A 17,078-nucleotide genomic window follows, 5' to 3' on the forward strand; every position below is an offset into this window, starting at 1 on the left:
CTTCCATGGTGTGGCTTCTTTCATCCTGAACCTGTAAACTAAAGGAAGACATTCTTTCCCACACATTCACCTACACAGCCAACAATGGTGAGAGAGGGACCGGAGAACTGCAGTAAACTTTCCCATTCAAAGAGGAGAGAAATGGGAGGCAGATTGCAATGATAGTTTATAGCAGTTCTGAAATCTAGCCAGGCATTTGTTGCCTGTTTCATGATAGGTCTTAGTGCTGCTTCCTGGGAGTGGTTCTTCATGGCTGTTTGCTCTGTCTTTCACGATCTTGGCTCTTCCCTTTGAGCTATCTTTCTGTTACCATAAGAAATAATTTGCTTTTACCTGAATAGTTTTTTCAGCCTGCTTTCTGTTTGTATGAATTTGGGGAACCAAATGCATATTTTCATTTTGAACTCTTTCAAATGAAGCTATAATTCCTTTAAAAATTTTGCAGCTGTGTATCAAATTATAATCCATTCCATTAGACAAATACCATATTCACAAATTTCTTTGAGACAGGCTTCTTCTGTTTTGGTCCAAGAATCAGGATGCTGTGGTACAATACCCTTATGATTCTTAGAATCCCTCTTACCTGTCAGAGAGCTTCTAAGAGGTACAACATGGAAATGTTTAGAAGCCTTTTTGTTTTGCCTTTTTCAGGCATTGCCCAAATTTTTCTGAGGTCTTAACCAAGTGTTTAAAGATGTGTCCTTGAAATTTTGATCCTGAGTCCATATTTTACTGGCAAAACCTTGGATTTGACCTTTGCCCTCGGATTGTTTCTTCCTTCAGAGCCTTTTGCTAGTGGAAGAAGCTGAGAATGAAAAATAATTTGCTTTTACGATCTTATATGTCCTATGTTGGGCATATGAATATATCTCTGGACCCTGCTTGAAATCTGAGCCTGTCTTCTCTATTTTATTTCTCTTGATTTCTTCTGTTTCATACACAGCTGAAATAATCCATTTGGCAACAAAAATCAAATAAAATACCTAGGAATAAATTTAACCAAAGGTGTAAAAGATCTATACACTGAAAACTATGAAACATCAGTGAAAGAAACTGAAGACACAGATAAATGGAAAGATATCCTGTGCTCATTGATTGGAAGAATTAATATTGTTAAAATGTCCGTACACAAAGCAATCTACAAATTCAATGCAATCCCTATCAAAACTCCAGTGGCTTTTTTCACAGCAATTAAAAAAAAAATCCTAAAATTCATATGGAATCACAAAAGACTCCAAACAGCCAAAGCAATCTTAAGCAAGAAGAACAAAGCTGGAGAAATGATACTTCCTGATTTCAAAATATATTACAAATCTATAGTAATTGAAACAGTGTGATATTGGCATAAATACAGACATATAGACCACTGGAACAAAATAAAGTGCCCAGAAATAAACCCACGCATTTACAGTCAACTGATCTTTGACAAAGGTGCCAAGAACACACAATGATTAATGGATAATCACTTCAATAAGTGGTGTTAGGAAAACCAGAAGTCCACACACAGAAAAAGAAAATTTGGCCCTTACCTTGCACCATACACACAAATCAATTAGAAATGGATTAAAGACTTAAACATAAGATCTGAAACTATAAACGACTAGAAAAAAACATAGGGGGAAAGCTTCTTGACATTGGTTTAGGCAGTAATTTCTTAGATATGACCCCAAAACACAGGCAACTAAAGCAAAGATAGATAAATGGGATTTTATCAATCTAACAATCTCCTGCACAGCGAACAATCAACAGAGTGAAGAGACAAGCTACAAAATCAGATAAAATATTTGCAAGCCACATATGTGATAATAGGTTAATATTCAATCTATGTAAAATACTCAAACAATTCAATTACCCCAAAACAACCCAAGTTTAAAATGGGCAAAGAACTTGAATACATGTGTCTCCAAAGTGGATATACAAATATATAAAATGTTCAACATCAGAAATCATCAGCAAAATGCAAATCAAAACCACATATGCCTCATACCTGTTAGAATGACTATTATCAAAAAGAGAAAAGATATCAAGTGTTGTCCAGGATTTGGAGAAAAGGGAATCTCTGTCCACTGTTGGTAGGAGCATAAATTGATATAGCCATTATGGAAAACAGTATGGAAGTTCCTCAAAAAATCAAAAATAGAACTACCTTACGATCCAGCAAATCCCTCTTCTGGGTATAAAGCTAAAGAAAATGAAATCAGGGTCTCAGAAAGCTATCTGTACTCCCGTGTTCACTGCAGCATTATTCACAATAGTAAAGATGTGGAAACAACCTATATGTTCATCTACAAATGAAGGGATTAACAAAATATGGTATATAGATATAATAGAATATTATTCAACATTAATGAAAGGAAATGCTCTCATATGTGACAAGATAGATGAAGCTGGAGGACTTTTGCTGAGTTAAATAGCCAATCACAATAGGATAAATACAATATAGTAGTCAAACCCTTAGAAGAGGAGAGTAGAATGGTAGCTGCCAGGGGCTTACAGAAGGGGAAAATGGGGAGTTGCTGTTCAATGCATATAAAATTTCAGGTACAGAAGATGAAAATGTTTGAGAGATCTGCTGCACAACACTGTGATTGTAGCTACAATACTGTGGTATACCCTTAAAATCTCAAGTAGATCTTATGTTGTGTATTTTTACTACAATAAATAAAAGAAAAAAATTATTTTAAAAAGGGAAGCTTCTAAACGTTTATTTAATTTTTGTTTTCAATGTGATTCAGGTAGACATTTCATATGTGAAAAGGGGATGAACAGTGTGATCATAAAAATGTGCTTACAATTGAAAAACATGATTACTAAATCTGAAAATCACAATGGAAACAGAAAACAGCAGATTAAATATTATAGAAAATCAAATCAGTGAATTAGAAAACCAGCTCAAAAAATTCTCTGAGAAAACAAAGGAAAGCATAAAAAGATGGCTATAACAATGAAAGTGTAAGAGATGAAGAATATAGATTCAAAATCCCCAATACAGAATAATACGAATTCCAAGAGGAAACAAACAGAAACTGGAGAAGCAATAAAGAAATAGTACTCAAAATGCCCATCAAGATTGTATAGAAAAGAGCCTTCAAGAATCAACTTAGGGCTGGCCACAGTGGTTCATGCCTGTAATCCCAGCACTTTTGGGAAGCTGAGGTAGGCAGATCACTTGAGGTCAGGAGTTTGGGACCAGCCTGACCAACATGGTAAAACCCCAACTCTACTAAAAAAAAAAAAAAAAAAAAAAAAAAAAATTAACCAGGCGTGGTTTCACGTGTGTGTAAGCCCAGCCACTCAGGAGGCAGGAGAATCGCTTGAACCCAGGAGGCAGAGGTTGCAGTGAGCCGAGATTGCACCATTGCACCCCAGCCTGGGCAACAAGAGCAAAAACAACAGTAAATAGGATTGCTTTCTTGATTTCTTTTTGGATAATTCATTGTTAGTGTATAGAAGTGCTACTGATTTTTGTGTGTTGGTTTTGTATCCTGAAATTTTACTGAATTCATTTATTAGTTTAAATAGTTTTTTAATGCAGTCTTTAGGGTTTTCTGCATATATGATTATGTCATCTGCAAATAGAAACCATTTTCCTTTTTACTTTCTGATTTGGATGCTTTTTTCTTGCCTGACTACTCTGGCTAGGACTTCTGTACTGTTTAATAGGTGGTGAGAGTGAGCCTTCTTGCCTTGTTCTTGATCTTAGAGGAAAAGCTTTTTTAGCTTTTCACTGTCTGAGTATTATGCTAGGTATGAGCTTTGTCCTATATGCATTTTGTTATTTTGATGTACATTCCTTCTGTACTTAATTTATTGAGTTTTTATCATAAAAGAATGTTGAATTTTGTCAGACTTTTTCTGCATCGATCCAAATGATCATATAATCTCTGTTCTTCATTCTGTTAATGTGGGGTGTCACATTTATTGTTTAGCATATATTGTACCATCCTGGCATCTTAGGGATAAATCCCACTTGATTATGGTGTATGATTCTTTTAATGTACCATGAAATTCAGTTTGCTAGTATTTTGTTGAGGATTTTTGCATCTATGTTCTTCAGGTATATTGGCTTGTAATTTTCCTTTATTGTAGTATCTTTGTCTGGTTTTGGTATCAGGGTAATGCTGGCTTTGTAAAATGAATTTGGAGTATTCCCTCTTCTTCAGTGTTTTGAATGAGTTTGAGGAGGATTGGCATTACTTCTCAAATGTTTGGTGGAATTCACCAGTGAAGCCATCTGGTTCTGGGCTTTTCTTGGTTGGGAGATTTTTAATTACTGATTCAGTTTCCTTACTAATTATTGGTCTGTTCATATTTTCTATTCTTCATGATTCAATCTTGGTAGGTTTTGCATTTCAAGTAATTTGTTCGTCTCATCTGGGTTATCCAATACATTGGCATACTGTTGCTCATAGTACTTTCTTACAGTTCTTTTTATTACTTTTTTTTTTTTTTCTTGAGATAGGTTCTCCCTCTGTCACCCAGGCTGGAGCACAGTGGTGCAATCACTGCTCACTGCAGCCTTGACTTCTTGGGCTGAACCAATTCTACCTCATCCTCCCAAGTAGCTGGGACCTCAGGTGTGTGCCACCACATCCAGCTAATTTTTTTTATTTTTTATTTTTGTAGAAATGAGGCTCACTTTGTTGCTGAGGCTGGTCATGTACTCCTGGGCTCCAGCAATCCTCCTGCCTTAGCCTCCCAAAGTGTTGGGATTACAGGAATGAGCCACTGCACCCAGTCATTCTTTTTATTTCTGTTAGATTGAGTGTAATGTCTTATCTTTCATTTCTGATTTTAGTTGTTTAGTCTTCTCTCCTTTTTTCTTATTCTATGTAGCCAAAGGTTTTTCAACTTTGTTGATCATTTCAATTAATCAACTTCAATTTCAATTAATCAACTCTTAGTTTCATTTTCTGTTTTGTTTTTCTATTTTCTGTTTTATTCCTGCTCTAATCCTTACTATTAATATTTACTTCAATCTGCTGGCTTTGAGTTAGTTTGTTCTTTTTTTAGTTCCTTAAGGTGTACATCTAGGTTGTTGATTTGAGTTTTTTTTCTTTTTTAATGTAAGCTTTTACAGGTGTAAATTTTCCTCTTAGCACTGCTTTCACTGAATCCTACACATTTTGGTGTGTTGTGTTTTTGTTTTTATTTGTCTCAAGATATTTTCTAATTTCCTTTATTTTTTTTTCTTGTTTGACTCATTGGTTAATGAGAATTTGTTGTTTAATTTTCACACATTTGTGGACTTTAATACATCATTTCGTTAATTGCTTTCTGTTATATAGTTCCTTTTGTTCATTTCTTCCTTATATTTCTTTGTGATTTGATGATTTTTGTTGTTGTAGTTTGCTTTGATTCCTTTTCTTTATATTTTGTGTACCTACTATATTTAAAAAATTTATGTTACCATAAGGCTTACATAAATCATCTTATAGTTGTAACAACCTGTTTTAAGCTGGTAACTTCGATTGTATTAAAACATTCAATACTTTTTACTCACTCACACACTTTATGTTATTAATGTCCCAATTTTCACCTTTTAATATTCTGTATTCATTAACAAATTATTGTGTGATATGAAACCATCCAAGTTGTCCCATAAAATGGATGTTTATTTTTTTTTTGAATAAACACAGAAATTAACCCTCCCAGTCTTAACACTCGAGAAAGTTAACGTTTGTCTTAATTGAGTTCCTTTCTCTGGAAACCAACCATCTGTTATCCCAGATAGTATCAAGGAACTGAAACTTACCAGATCACGGCATCTAGACAACGTTATGCCAGACCCCTCACCTATCATGATTGCCTAACCAACCACCTGCTTCCTGTTGACGAACTCCTCTTCCTTACCATTCCCTAATTCCTGTTTTCCCACATGTAGTTATATTTCTTCCCTGCTATATAAACTAATTTTAGTTGGGCGAGGAGATGGATTTGATACTGATCTTCCATCTCCTTGGCTGCAGTGCCCAAATAAAGCCTTCTTCCCTAACAATACTCATTGTCTCATTGATTGGCTTTCTATGCGGTGAGCAATGGGACCTAGACTGGACCCCTGGTGTTTCGGTAACAGTTACAGTTATTTTTAAGACTTTCATCTTTTAATTTTTATATTAAAGTTTAATGAACCACTATTACATCAATAGAGTAATCTGTATTTTATATATAATTACTTTTATCAGTGAGTTTCATATTTTCATGCGTTTTCATGCTACTAACTAATGTCCTTTCATTTCAACTTGAAGAACTCCCTTTAGAATTTCTTTTAAGTCAAGTGTAGTGGTGATGAACTCCTTCAACTTTTGTTTGTCTGGGACCATATTGCTCTTTCATTTTTAAAGGACAGACTTGCATGGTATATAATAATATCCTTGATTGGCAGTTTTTCTCTTTCAGTACTTTGAATATATCATCCCATTCTCTCCTGGCCTATAAAGTTTCTGTTGAAAAATCCTTTGCCAGTTTTATGAGTTTCCTTTGTATGTAATGAGTTGCTTTTCTCTCTTTGATTTCAGAATTCTTTTTTTCTCTTTGACATTTGGCAATTTGATTATAATGTGTCCTGGTGTAGATCTCTTTACATTCAACCTACTTGGGATTCTTTGAGCTTCATAAATCTGGATGTCCATTTTTCTCCTCAGATTAGTTCTTTAAATAAGCTTACTGCTTTTCCCTCTCTTCTCTTTCTCTGACTTTAGTAATATGTAAATTGGCCTGCTTGACAGTGTCTCATAAGTTTCCTATGTTTTCTTCAGTCTTTTAAAAAATATTTTTGCTCTGTGGAAGGTATAATTTCAAATGTCTTGTCTTTGAGTTTACTGATTCTTTCTCGTACTTGATCAAGGCTGCTGTTGAGCCCCTCTAGATAAGTTTTTAGTTCAAGTTATTGTATTCTTCAGCCCTCAGATTTTTCTCTTTAAAAATATTTTGTTTGTTAAAATACTCATTTTGTTTGTGCATAATTTATCCTAAGCTTATTGAAATTTTGATTATGGTTATTTTTAATTCTTATCAGCTAATCCATCTACCTTCATTTTTTTAGGGTTGGTTTCTGGAGATTTATTTCGTTCCTTTCTTTGGGCCATTTTTATTTTCCTTGATCCTTTTTATTAATGTGTACATATTTGAAAAATAGCCACTTCTCCCAGTCTTTATGGACTGGCTTTGTACAGGGGCAAACCTTCAAGAATTGGCCTGAGTAGAGATTCTGGGGTCCTCATAAACTTTTTCTGTGGATATGTCTTCTCTGGACTTCCGTGTGTGAATTTCTAAGTAGTGGGATTTGCTGGTTTCTGTTTTTAGGAGATCATAATCTCCTGTTCCTTCTTATTCTGTGTCTTGTACTATGGGCCTTCTGAAGCTAGTAGCACACTGGCTCAATCCTTTTTTGGTTATTACTTGCTCTTTTATTTTCAGCTGCCCCTAGGCACTTAGTTTATGCTGCATCCCACCAGTGCTTTAAGACAGATGAGACAGAAACCAGTTCCTTGGGCAGTCCCCCAAGAGTCTGAATGTTGGATATATGCTTTAGTCTTCTCTTTCCCTCCCCAGGGAGAAGCTGTGGACCATGAGCTTTTCTAATTGTGTTATGCTGAGCCAGGGTTAGGAGCTCTGGCCATGAGTGCTTACTAGTTCAAACCACCACCTTTGTTCTCAGTGGTCCCCAGGCATTTAGAGAATGCCAGTTCTGTGAGTACCTGCAGAATCCGGTCCCTTAGGCAGCCCCTTCCAAAAGCCAGAGTGTTGGACAGATGCTTCAATTTTTTCCTTCCCCAGGGAGAAGCTGGGATTGGGGGTTTCCACCTGCTAGTTCTGAGCTGGTGGAAGGGACTATGGTCAGTTACTGCATACTAGTCCAAACTGGAGGCTTTGTTCTCAGCAGTTCCCAACATGGGACCCTTTCCTTTCAGAGCTAAGATTCAGGCAAGACAGCAACAAGTCCCTTAAGTAACCTTGCTTATGGCGTAAGAGGATTCCACAGATTTTCCTACTGGCTTCAGTGTGGTTGGTTTCATGCTTGCCTGGGGTACAGGAGCCTCTTATCTGGTCTCTGGATGTCTCACAAAGGGAATCTTGGTCCATGTATTGTTGTTGAATTTATGTGTCCATTGAGAGAAGGAGAGTCTTGCTGACATCAACCCGTAAAGTAATTTTCTTTTACAGGAGGACATTTGATTGGTCTTCCTTTAGCCTTTGTATCTTTATACGTATAATATCATTCTTTATTTCTTTATATGTATAGGGATAAGTTAATATTTTTCTAGTATTAAGAATCAGTGTTGATACTTAGTGTTTGTGAATTCCTGTTGAAATATTTTCTCATTAGGAAAAAGTGAAAGGGAAAATTTATATTCGCCTAGTTTTACGGCTTAAGAGTAGTAAAGGACATGTCAGGGAATGTTACAAATGTACTGAATTTTTTCTTTCCATGTTGGTTTTGGCATCCTGAAATTAATTGAGGCACAATACCCCTTTTCTGCCTGGCACAAGTACGATATTATGAGCTCACTGTGATCAGGTCCCCTGTATCAATTGTAGGCTGTCCTTATAAGCACCAGGATTTGCTATTCTGTGTGGCATGTGGCACCTGTTATTCATAAAAAAGCTTTTAGGGTTGAACTTTTCTCCCACTTTCTGTTTCGCTGTTCACCCCGACCACCAGCACCATCACTGAATTTCAGCCTTTGTACTTACTTAGAGTTTAAGTTGTTTCCAGCTGGAGACAGTCTCATGGCAGAAAATGAAATTTCTGTACCTAATGTCCTGTTTTTCTCGTGCCAGCCAGATTTTAACAAATACTGACCTCTTTCAGTTGGCTCAAATGCCTTCACAAGAAGCTGGCTTCTGCAATGACTCTCCATTACTTGGCCTTCATTGGAGCACGTATTAGGGGTAACATAATAAGTTTAGTTAATAATAATGGACATGTTTAATTGGAAGTAGGGCTATTCAATTTGTATTTGTAATGGGTTTGGAGGCCAAGAGAGCAATTTGGACTACAGATATAGATTTTGTAAGCAAAACTTCTTATTATTTGAAAAATTAATACATTGGATCATCCAGAGAAAACTTGTAAAATGAAAATAAATTAGTTTAGACACAGAACTCTGGGATCACAGCATGTATGGGATGGACAAAGAAAGCTAGTGAAGGTTACTGTGAAGGAGATCTCTGAATGATAGAATGAGAACCGTGGAAAAATGGTTTTTGTTTGTTCATTTGTTTTTAGACAGGGTCTCACTCTGTCACCCAGCCTGGAGTGCAGTGGAACAATCACAGCTCCCTATAGCCTCAATCTCCTGCTGGCCTCAAGTGATCCTCCTACCTCAGCATCCCAAGTAGCTGGGACCACAGGCATGCACCACCAAGCCCGACTGACTACTTTTTTTCACATGTTGCCCAGGCTGGTGCCAAACTCCTGAGCTTAAGCAATAGGCCCACCTTGGCCTCCCAAAGTGCTGGGATTAGATGTGAGCTACTGCATCTGGCCAGAAGAATGGTTTTATGGAGACATTGAATGCAGCATCTTTAAACTACTGTCTCTAATGTTGTAGTGAGATCAACTAAATTAAGGACAGGTTATGACTCATTTGCTTGAGTGTCTAGGAGACTGTTGATGATCTATCTTATAGCACTTTTGGGATAAATGCAAGTCATATCGTAGTTGATTGAAAATATATGGCAGGTTAGAGCATGGCCCCAATAACATTTTTGAAAATTTATCGTGAGGGTAAAAAGGTTGGTACAGAAGGACAGCTACAAGTGAGTTAAGAGGGTGTGTTGTTTTATGTATGCAACCCTGTGCAATAAATAGATAAATATTTCAGGCTCCTTTTTAAATTAGTATTTTTTATGAGAAGAATTTTAATATTTAAGCATTTTTCAATTTTTAAGTATAGATCTTTTTATGATTATTTAATCTATTCTTAAAGAAGAATAGGCCACTGCTTAGTATGACATGTCAGGTAACCTCTCCTCATAGAGTTTTAAATGCTTATATCAGTGATGCACATTGACTGCTAAAATTATACTCAAAATATTAACTTTGCCCATTTTTCTCATTTGCTTTTAACTATTTGGATGTTTGTGATACTGAATGGGGTATAAAAAATAAACAGCTCTCTTTAAAACAGCTTTTTCAGCCATTTTACATTACTTATTAACTCGTCTAAGGAATGTTATTCTATCAGTTTTAATTACAAAATACATTCATTTTAATATTGTCTTTTGAATTCGTATTCTGTCTTTTGGAAATACTTAGTGTAGGTCACAGTTTGTGAAGGAAATCCTGATATGGTTTGTGGTTGAATGTTAGTGACTTTAATCTATTGTATATTGGTTATTTTCCATTTCATATATCTTGAAGCCGTTGTTCAGAGAATAGGTGTTCATAATTATGGAACTTTCATTGAAGTGGTTTGAATAAAATCATATAAGAGAGACTCCAGGCTAAAGGAGGCTATTTAAGAATGTATTTTATATGATATTTATATGAGAGAAGTCTTTCTGATGAAGTCCATTTAAACTGGTTTCCTACTTACCCTGCATTTCACATTTTACCTAAATTAACAGGGTGTGTTTTTAAATAGAAGACTTTGATATACCTGTGGTTTCTGACATGCTTTCAAATTAATTGAAACTTTAAACTACATGAAGATTTTGTTATTTTATATGTTGTAAGGCTTCATGTTGATGTGGAACATGAATCCAACCAAGTTTGCTGACCCTGAAACAATGTTCTTCCCATAGAATATGTACTTCGTTTTCTCTCTTTTTACATTTGGGAAAAGGGGAAAGGAGGAGAAAAGATTTAAATGCAGGTGATTTATTTTAGTCTGACTTAAAAACAGCATTTGCATAAGCAAGTCTGTGGCATTTATGTAACCTCTTATAATTTAAATGAAATGAAATGATACATAAAAAGGTTATTATTTGTATTTTTTTTTTTCATGTGGAACATCTTTTTTTGTGGTGGTGGTGGTGGTGGTGTTGTTTGAGATGGAGTCTCGCACTGTCTCCCACGCTGGAGTGCAGTGGCACAATCTCAGCTCACTGCAACCTGTGCCTCCCAGGCTCAAGCAATTCTCCTTGCCTCAGCTTCCCAAGTAGCTGGGATTACAAGCGCTCGCAACCATGCCCAGCTATGGAACATCATTGTTAATACAAACTATCATCTCATTTCCAAGGGAAAAAAAATGGTAATCCTAGATTCTAATACTCTGTGTCCTCTGAATTCTCCAAATTGTGATTTGATTATTTTGGTCTCTTAGCAGGGAACAGTACACTGGGAAGCTCCGAATGAGATCACATTCTATGAGTCCAACTCACAGAGAAGATGGACAAAATATTACCCCAAAGATTTGTGTAAGATTAGATTTTACTTTTGTTTGGTTTTTGCTTGTTGCTTTAAAATAGCTGAACAAGGTTTTAATTTCACTTGTTGAAGTGCCAATGATTGGCTTCAAAACGGAATAAAGTTGGATGATTCTGGTGAACATCCTGATGTCAAAGAAAGTGGGGTGTTTGTATATAGTGTAGTATCCCTTCTACTTCCTCAATGATTCTGACGTGTTATATTCATCAGTCTGTTGTTTCTCCTGTGTAACAAAGAATAACATTTTCCCTTTATTCAGAATATATATAGAAATAATTATATACCCGGTGATCATAAAATTAAGAAGAAATTGGTATTGTAGTGAAGTAGGGAACACTGCTTTTCTAATGAAGGTAAACTGTGTATATCTTGAAATAAGATTGTCTGTCTTGCATCTATTTATTCAATATAGATTTGGTTTGGACAAGGTGCTAATGAGCACTCCAGTTAGCTTTTTTTTTTTTTTTGAGATGGAGTCTCATTGTTGCCCAGGCTGGAGTGCAGTGGTGCAACCTTGGCTCATTGCAACCTCCGCCTTCCAGGTTCAAGCTATTCTCCTGCCTCAGCCTCCCAAGTAGCTGAGACTACAGACATGCGCCACCACGCCTGGCTAATTTTTGTATCTTTAGTAGAGACAGGGTTTCGCCATGTTGGCCAGGGTGGTATTGAACTCCTGACCTCAAGTGATCCTTCCACCTGCCTCAGTCTCCCAAAGTGTTGGGATTACAGGCCTGAGCCACTGCGCCCGGCCCCAGTTAGCTTTGAAAAGAGAAACACTGTGCCTGCTTATTCCAGTCTTATTGCCTAACTCTGGCTGTCTTGAGTTACGTGACTTTTCGTTACAAGAGAAAGCAAGTATAACGCATGACTGTTTTAGCACATGGCACTATAAACATAACTCACTGCATTTTATCCAATGATAATTTGGAATTAAAAAATATAAAGGGCAGCACATTTTCAGTAGTGATAAACTACAATCATTATATTTACTCAGAATAAGCAAGGCAGGTACATTTTCTTATTTAAGAAATTCTTGTTCATGAAAAAGCATACAAGAAGCAGAGGACCACTAGTAGAAGTGATAATGAATTTTAATATAGTTTTATAAATAATAATAATGCAATATTTTATTGAAAAGAAATGTAGAAACTCAGTAAAATATGAAGAACATTTTAGTGCATTTAAAAAATTACTTCATATTAATTTAAATGATCATAGATATAAATAGGTACATTTGTTAGCAATTAAGCTTTCTAAAAGCATGAGAATGCTGTATCAAAAATCTAATTTCAAATATTCTTTCTGGGCTGGAAACTAGCCATTCTCTTCCACAGACTTACCTTTCTAAGTTTTTAGGGTTTTCTGGTCATAGTCAATTTCTGGGCACAGATCTTAGGTTGTCTCTAGTTCATTATAGTTTTAATCTGGGCTGATAAATGTGTAATACAGAAATTATACAGGAGGGGAAAAAAGCATGGAATTGTTATGTTTTAAAAAGTAAAGAATCACCCTAATTGTGTTTTTTTTTTTTTTTTTTTTTGAGATGGAGTCTCGCTCTGTCGCCCAGGCTGGAGTGCAGTGGTGTGATCTTGGCTCACTGCAAGCTCCGCCTCCCGGGTTCACGCCATTCTCCTGCCTCAGCCTCCTGAGTAGCTGGGACTACAGGCGCCCGCCACCACGTCTGGCTAATTTTTTGTGTTTTTAGTAGAGACAGGGTTTCACCGTGTTAGCCAGGATGGTCTTGATCTCCTGACCTTGTGATCTGCCCTGCTCGGCTTCCCAAAGTGCTGGGATTATAGGCGTGAGCCACCGCACCCGGCCATAATTGTGTTTTTATGATGTGAGTCCAAAGATTATTTATATTCAGTGTATGAGTGAGAATTAATTTAAGAACAAAGAGCTTCTTGGACATAAGCACAAAACTTCCTGTTAACTAATTTTTATGAGAATAATTCATCTTTTCACGTCGCCCCTCCCCCCCACAACACACTTTAAAGCTACTGTGGTATACCACAATCAAAACTTTTTGTAAAAGAACTTAAAGAGAAGAGCCTGGGTTTATTTTTTAATCTTTTACTTTTTGAAATCTAGTTACTGTGTGAATATATTATTAAGGCAGCTCATAGCCCTAAGCTGCTGTACTAGTCATTATTTAGAACTGAGAACCAGGCCGGGCGCGGTGGCTCACGCTTGTAATCCCAGCACTTTGGGAGGCCGAGGCAGGTGGATCACCTGAGGTCGGGAGTTCAAGACCAGCCTGACCAACATGGAGAAACCCCGTCTCTACTAAAAATACAAAATTAGTCGGGGTGGTGGCACATGCCTGTAATCCCAGCTACTCGGGAGGCTGAGGCAGGAGAATCGCTTGAACCCGGGAGGCGGAGGTTGCGGTGAGCCGAGATCGCCCCATTGCCCTCCAGCCTGGGCAAAAAGAGTGAAACTCTGTCTCAAAAAAAAAAAAAAAAAAAGAACTGAGAACCCTAGTTCAGTTGTAACCCAATCCTTTCCTCTGAGGGCAATACAGCATTACCAGACAAGCACACAAAACTCTCATGGCGCTGAATGACATGTATTTTGTCCTTTTTTTCTCTCTCCCTTCCCCCCTCTTTCTCTTCTTTTCCTCCCTCCCTTTCCCTGCTTTCCCTTCTTTCCTCCCTTCCTTTCTTCCTTCTTTCCTTCCTCCCTTCTTTCCTGTCCTTCCTCTTTGTTTCCCCTTTTATCTCTTCTATCTTTTCCTCTTTTATCTCTTTCATCTTTTCCTCTCTTATTTCTTCCTTCTTTCCTCCCTCTCCTCTTCCTTTTTCCCTTTTGTATTTCAGGATGTTTATTCGAAAAAGTCTCCTGTTTCTTTGGATGATAGTGACATTGAAGCTCGCCTTAATAGTTGGAATCTTGGGGTAAAAAAAAGTATTTGCTTTATGTATATATAGATGTGTCAAAGTCATATTGTATGTGGATAATATCTGAACTAATTTGATTTTATTCAGTGAACGTTGGATGTTAGACATTTGTTACTGTGTGGCCTTGAGAAAGGCTTAAGTATAGGAAATAAATAACATTCTGAACAAACATAAAATAGTCCCTGTCCCCAACAAGCTAACTTTCTTATGTGTGAAATAAGAGATATACATATAAAATAGTTAAGTAACAATAATAATTTATGATAGTATATGGTAGAATACCAAGATGAGTTATGTGAGTCACCCGAAGTGGAGGGGAGGGAAGGGAGAACTTGAAGCAACACAGCCATTTGGGTTAAAAACACTCAAGGGGACCCCATGGATGAGCAGCTGTTACGGACAGCAGTTTATAGAGGCTGTGGGTCAAGAAAGTATTTGGAGAGATAGAGAGGTGGGAATTGGTGGCAGAAATAGGCACTAAGAATGACGTGGTGGAGTAAGTGAGCTGTCGTGATTGGGTGTTTAGAATTTATGTATGGAATCTGTGAGCACTGTGTCAGCCTGCATTACATTGGAGCTTTGAATGCTAAATTGAGAAGTTTAGCTTTTAAATTTTAGGCAATATTGAGCCCTGGCGTTTTTTTTCTCATTTCACTTTACATATATGCTAACTGTTTAAATGCTTTTAGGAAACAACAAAAAGTGCTTAAAATGATTTTAGAATATGTTTTATTGTAAAAATAATTTGTAGTTTGAAAAATGTAGAAAAATCAGAGGAATAAAAATCAACAGAGACCTGTGTTAACATTTTGTTATATAACATATCTTTTCCTCCCTTTTTTTCTGTGTGTTTTTATAAGATTCAATAAAATTTTATTATAAATACTATCTTATATGCAATTTAACATTTTATATGAGTTTGTAAGAACTCTGTATAAAAGACTGTGAATGGTAGCATTTATTTTTCTTTTGGATGGATATTCCATAAGCTTTTTAAGTGTTCTGCTATTTTTGGACATCTGAGTTGCTCCCAGTTTGTTTAACACAAGTAATTTTGCAGTAAAATTCCTTGTAAGAGTCTTTTTATACATATTTGGTTACTTTCTTAGCTTACATTACATCTTTGGTACATCTTTTGGTACAAGGTTTATACCAATTTCAACCAGCAGTATCAGTTGTCCATTTTCTTCACCAGCAGTATATCAGTTGTCCATTTTCCACCTATTCACTGACATTAGGGATTGTTATTTCAAAAAACTTAAAACCTTTCTATTAATAATGGTCTTTAATGAAAGCAGTGCTTTAGGGAAATTGACTTGGTGGGATTATGAAAGTTCTATTGGATATGAGTAGAAATGGAGAAAAGGTCCTGATTATCTTTTAGGTCTTTTTTTCCTCTTTCTTTCTCTTTCTTTTCTTTTCTTTTCCTTTCCTTTCCTTTTCCTTTCCTTTCCTTTCCTTTCCTTTCCTTTCCTTTCCTTTCCTTTCCTTTCCTTTCCTTTCCTTCTTTCTTTCTTTCTCTCTTTCTTTCTTTCTTTCTTTCTTTCTTTCTTTCTTTCTTTCTTTCTTTCTTTCTTTCTTTCTTTCTTTCTTTCAGACAGAGTCTTCCTGTGTTGCACAGGCTGGAGTGCAGTGGTGCTATCGTGGCTCACTGCAACCTCTGCCTCCCGGGTTCAAGCAATCCTCCTGCCTCAGCCTCCCACGTAGCTGGGATTACAGGTGCGTGCCACCATGCCTGGCTAATTTTTGCATTTTTAGTAGAGACAGGGATTTCACCATGTTGGTCAGGCTGGTCTCGAACTCCTGACCCTCAGGTGATCTGCCCATGTCAGCCTCCCAGAGTACTGGGATTACAAGCATGAGCCACTGCGCCTGGCTGTTTAGGTCTTTATAGTGGACTCCATGTTAGCATGATTGCCGGGAGGAGGGAAAGGTAAAAAGGAAAAACTTTTGAGAGTAAAATGTGCTAAGTGACTGATCGAAAGACTGAACTGAAGCGCACCTAAAGGCTTGGTTCTGAGAAATGGAAATGTTGGCCTTTTGTCAGTTAATTGACTGTCAGATGAGGGCGGACCCATTTTAAAGGTTTTAATTTAGATAGTGGAGTTGAAAACTGGTAAGGTTTAATGGGGTAGTTCAAGGCCTAGAGTTTCTTGAGAGTCAAGAGCTGGAGTTATATGTTGGAGTCACACTGTTTGAGAAGGCAGCTGCGCCCAGAAACTAGAACAGCTCTAGTCTTTGGAGAGCTCGGAGAGTCAGGAGGTCTGGGTGGAGAGCAGAGTGAGGGAGGATGTCTGGCTTGTGGAATGGGCACAGTTAGAAGGTTGGGAAATGGATAGGAAATTAAAGTAATGTGGACCTCCTATTAATTTTGGGAGTTTTCTAGAGAAAGAGAGAAGTAGAATTGATGAAAGGAGGATAATAAATCAAAAGAAAAACGTTTTCATGTTTTAAGGTGCAGGGGAAGTTGCCATTGGAGGGAAGTCCTGTTACCAGTATAGGAGAAGAGCACAGGAAATCCTTCAGAAAGACAAATTCCTTTTGCCAGAGAGCAACATCAAAGTGGAAAAGAAAATTCTGGAGCTATCCTTTTAAACTCGCCTTTTCCCTTAGCCACTTGAACCGTGATATACATTACTTAGCACATAGAGTACTTTTCACGGTTGTTTAACTGTTCTGAGAATTAAATCTTTCTTGGTATAATAAAATTAAAATATAACATTTAAGATATTGTGAGGTAATACCTTAGAAGTAGGTCTGTCTAGGGTTTTGTTTCACATTTTTATTGTTCAAAGAATACA

The 17,078-nt window shown here is 36.8% G+C and overlaps 1 protein-coding gene across 15 annotated transcripts in view; it reads left to right on the plus strand.

Moving 5' to 3' along the window:
- CEP112 (centrosomal protein 112) overlaps nt 1–17,078 on the plus strand; it is a 537,631-nt gene that overhangs the window by 42,848 nt on the left and 477,705 nt on the right. For 13 of the 15 annotated variants that reach the window (XM_050762401.1, XM_050762392.1, XM_050762393.1 and 10 more), the window contains exons 5-6: nt 11,274–11,367; nt 14,197–14,274. The exons of the other annotated variants lie outside the window; for them this stretch is intronic. In XM_050762401.1, coding sequence (XP_050618358.1) covers nt 11,274–11,367; nt 14,197–14,274 — 172 coding nt within the window. The remainder of the gene's footprint in view (nt 1–11,273; nt 11,368–14,196; nt 14,275–17,078) is intronic. 15 annotated transcript variants of the gene reach the window in all.

This window comes from Macaca thibetana, chromosome 16, assembly GCF_024542745.1.
Source record: "Macaca thibetana thibetana isolate TM-01 chromosome 16, ASM2454274v1, whole genome shotgun sequence".
NCBI lineage: Eukaryota > Metazoa > Chordata > Mammalia > Primates > Cercopithecidae > Macaca > Macaca thibetana.